At 40.5% G+C, this 3805-nt stretch overlaps 1 protein-coding gene across 1 annotated transcript; it reads right to left on the bottom strand.

Annotated features, from left to right (window-relative positions):
* Nucleotides 1-1862: 1862 nt before the first annotated feature.
* On the bottom strand, nt 1863-3327 carry LOC142537639 (uncharacterized). The gene is made up of 2 exons (XM_075643139.1): nt 2495-3327; nt 1863-2163 (listed from the first exon to the last, which is right to left on the bottom strand). The coding sequence occupies exons 1-2, from the start codon at nt 3325-3327 to the stop codon at nt 1863-1865; spliced, it is 1134 nt and encodes a 377-aa protein (XP_075499254.1).
* Between the last annotated feature and the right edge of the window lie 478 nt (nt 3328-3805).

Raw genomic sequence — 3805 nt, 5'->3', positions numbered from 1 at the left:
ATCTGCACCGGTAAAAAATGTGCAGACTTAGTTAATCTGTCAACGATTACCCAGATTCCATCATGACCTTGTCTTGATTTTGGTAGCCCGACTACAAAGTCCATGGAGATATTATCCCACTTCCATGTTGGTATTTCCAATGGCTGTAAAAGTCCTCCAAGTCGTTGATGCTCTGCCTTGACTTGTTGGCAGGTTAGGCACTTGGAAACAAAGACAGCCACGTCTTTCTTCATTCCGTTCCACCAGTAATTATTTTTTAAGTCTCTGTACATTTTAGTACTCCCTGGATGTACCGAAAATCTCGATTTATGTGCCTCGGCCATTACCTCTTCTCGAATTCCATCGATGTTTGGCACATACAATCGTCCTCTCATCCAGAGTATCTCATTTTCATCAATTTGAAATTCTGGAACTTTTCCTTCTTGGATTTGTTCTTTAATTTTGAGGATGGAGGTGTCTTGACTCTGCTTCAATTTGATGGTCTCTCGGAGACCTGGTTGTACTGATAGTGAAGATAAGTTAACCTTCCCAGGGTTCCTCGGGCTCAACGCATCTACCACTTTATTTGCCTTACTCGGATGGTAATTGATTGACAAATCATAGTCCTTGAGAAGTTCCATCCACCTTCTTTGCCTCATGTTTAATTCCTTTTGGGTGAAAATGTACTTGAGGCTCTGGTGATCAGTAAAAACTTCGCATTTTACTCCATAAAAGTAGTGCCTCGAGATTTTAAGCGCAAATACTACTGCGGCTAACTCCAAGTCATGAGTGGGGTAATTCGGCTCATATGGTTTTAGTTGCCGTGAGGCATAAGCGATTACCTGACCCTCTTTCATAAGCACACACCCTAATCCTCCCTTTGAAACGTCACTTTATATAGTGAAATTCTTACCATCCTCGGGAAGAATTAGTACTGTTGTGGAAGAGAGTTTTGTCTTCAGGATTTCAAAACTTCTTTCACACGCTTCATTCCAAATAAATTTCGAATTTTTCTTAGTAAGTTTGGTGAGTGGGATGGCTATCGAAGAAAATCCTTCCACAAATTTTCTATAGTAGCCAGCTAAACCCAGAAAACTCCTTACTTCAGTCAATGTCTTTGGTTGTGGCCAATCCTTGATTGCCTCCACCTTCTTAGGGTCTACTGACACTCCTAATTCAGAAATTATATGGCCTAGGAACGCCACACTTTTTAACCAAAATTCACATTTCTTAAATTTGGCGTATAGTTCTTTCTCTCGCAGTATCTGTAACGTGAGACGCAGGTGTTCTCTGTGTTCTTCTTCACTTGGTGAGTACACAAGGATATCATCTATGAAGACAACCACAAATTTGTTGAGGTATGGTTTGAACACTCGATTCATCAGGTCCATGAATGCTGCAGGAGCATTTGTTAGGCCAAAAGGCATTACTGTGAATTCGTAATGTCCATACCTTGTCCTAAAAGCAGATTTAAGGATATCCTCAGTTTTGACTTTCAGCTGGTGATAGCCAGATCTAAGATCGAGTTTTGAGAAAACTTTGGCTCCTTTTAACTGGTCAAAAAGATCGTCAATTCTCGGGAGTGGATACTTATTCTTTATGGTTATCTTGTTTAACTCCCGGTAATCAATACATAGCCTCATGCTTCCGTCCTTTTTCTTTACAAAGAGCAGTGGTGCTCCCCACGGGGATGCAGTAGGGCGAACCTGCTTCTTATCCACTAATTCCTGAAGTTGTTCCTTTAATTCCTTAAATTCAGCTGGAGCCATTCGGCATGGTGCCTTTGAGATTGGTGCAGCACCAGGGATCAAATTGATTTCAAATTCTACTTCCCTATCGGGTATCTCTCCCGGTAATTCCTCGGGGAAAACATCTGGAAATTCCTAAACAATTGGAATATCTTCCAACTTTGGGATTTCTTCCCCTTTGACTTGATTGATTACCGCCAGATAAATCTTTTCACCTCCTTTTATGGCCTTCCAAGCTTGTGAGGCAGATAGTAGAGATTTTCGTTCTTTGGATTTCCCGTGGTATATGACTTCCTCCATAGTTGGAGTCTGAAGTCTGATGTCTTTCCTTTGGCAATCTACTATAGCATGGTTTTTAGCTAACCAGTCCATTCCAAGAATGACGTCAAACTCAATCATGTTGAGTTCGATTAGTTCTGCCTCAAAATCCTGTTTACTGATGCAAATTTGACAATTTCGATACACTTTGCAGGTTTCAATTATTTTACTGGCAGGTGTTGCTACTCTTAACGGTTCACTATATATATCATGCTCAAGTTTAAGCTTCTTAGAAAATCTTCTAGACACAAATGAATGTGTGGCACCACAAACAAAGCATATGCAGGCATTTTATTGAGTAAGATGGTACCTGCCACCACTTCGTTGGTGTTATCAGCTTCTTCTTGGGTTATTGCATAAACCCAAGCATTAGTCTTGTTCTCATGTTGTTTATTGGACCCCGACCCTTTGTCCTTGTTGTCTGGACAATCTTTAATTCTATGACCCACCTTTCCGCACTCAAAACAAGCGCCTGTCTTCCGATAACATTCTCCAACATGCTTCTGTCAACATGTATCGCACCATTTTCCTTCGGTGTTGCCAGCACTTTTAAAATTTCCTCTTGGAGGTCCACTTGAATTATTCGGCTTCTTAAATTTGGGACCATTTGAGTAGTTTGGTTAACCAAGGGTCTCTTATTCCTGTTCTCATCTTCACGGCATTTAAAATCTGTTTCCGCGCTCATTGCCGCGCCCATCAAATCAGCAAAATTGTTTGGTTTGAACATCGCCAAAGCCGATTGAATCCGGCTGCTTAGTCCTTTCTTAAAACGATGCATCTTCAAGGTTTCATCAGACATAATTGTTGGGACGTAGGTTCCCAGATCATTAAACCTTGAGGTATATTCCATTACTGCCATATCCGGTGTCTGCCTGAAATTTTCAAATTCATTCAGCTTCTGCAGACGAAATTCAGCTGGATAGTATTGTTTTAGAAAGTGTCTCTTAAAAATCTGCCATGTGATATCTTCCACTTTGGCTAGAGATGGTGACACGGTTTCCCACCATTTTCGTGCTCTGTCCTCAAGAAACGGTATTACTACCTCTACTCTCAATTCTTCAGGCACTTCAAGTAGGTGTAATTGCAATTCGACATTTTTTAGCCAATTATGACTGACTTCCGGGTCTGGGTTCCCGTCGAAAGTTGGAACTCGATTTCTTCGGAGGGATTCATAATTGTATTTAATCCCACGCGGTTGTGGTTTTTGAGGTGGTTGGATGGCGTTAGCCAATGGGTTCACGAACCCTTGCAATGTTGCCGCCACAATAGTAGCTACTGCCATCATATCTTCTTGACTGAGATTTACTCTCGGTGGTGGTGGTGGGTTTTCATCTTGGTTGGCACCACGAGGGTTACGGTTGTTTCGGGGTGGTATGCTTGCCATTTCCTATAAACATGTATTTTAATAATTTGTTTGCCACAATATTTAATCAAAGAAATAATTTCATTAAATAATAAAGATTTTTTTTTATATACAACCGAAATTTTCAAAACAACTGATTAATCAAATATTTCTAGATACAAGCGAAGTCTATTCTAGAACTCTCTCTCTCTACTCGTCTATTACTTCTCCGTCCCCTACTACTTCATTAATTTCTTCTTCCACAGGGTTTTCTTCCAGTTGTTCCATGAGTTCTTCCATATTGATCATCTCATTTTGTAGATGCTCTATGTAATTCTGCAATTGTGTGTTGTGGTGATCAAGGTTGTTTACTTGATCCTGTAGTTCTTGTATTGTTGACTGGCTTAATTTTTCATCG

This window comes from Primulina tabacum, chromosome 2 (assembly GCF_025594145.1).
Source record: "Primulina tabacum isolate GXHZ01 chromosome 2, ASM2559414v2, whole genome shotgun sequence".
Lineage (NCBI taxonomy): Eukaryota > Viridiplantae > Streptophyta > Magnoliopsida > Lamiales > Gesneriaceae > Primulina > Primulina tabacum.
Note: the sequence above shows the minus strand (reverse complement) of the source record. Positions and strands in the feature narration are given on the sequence as shown.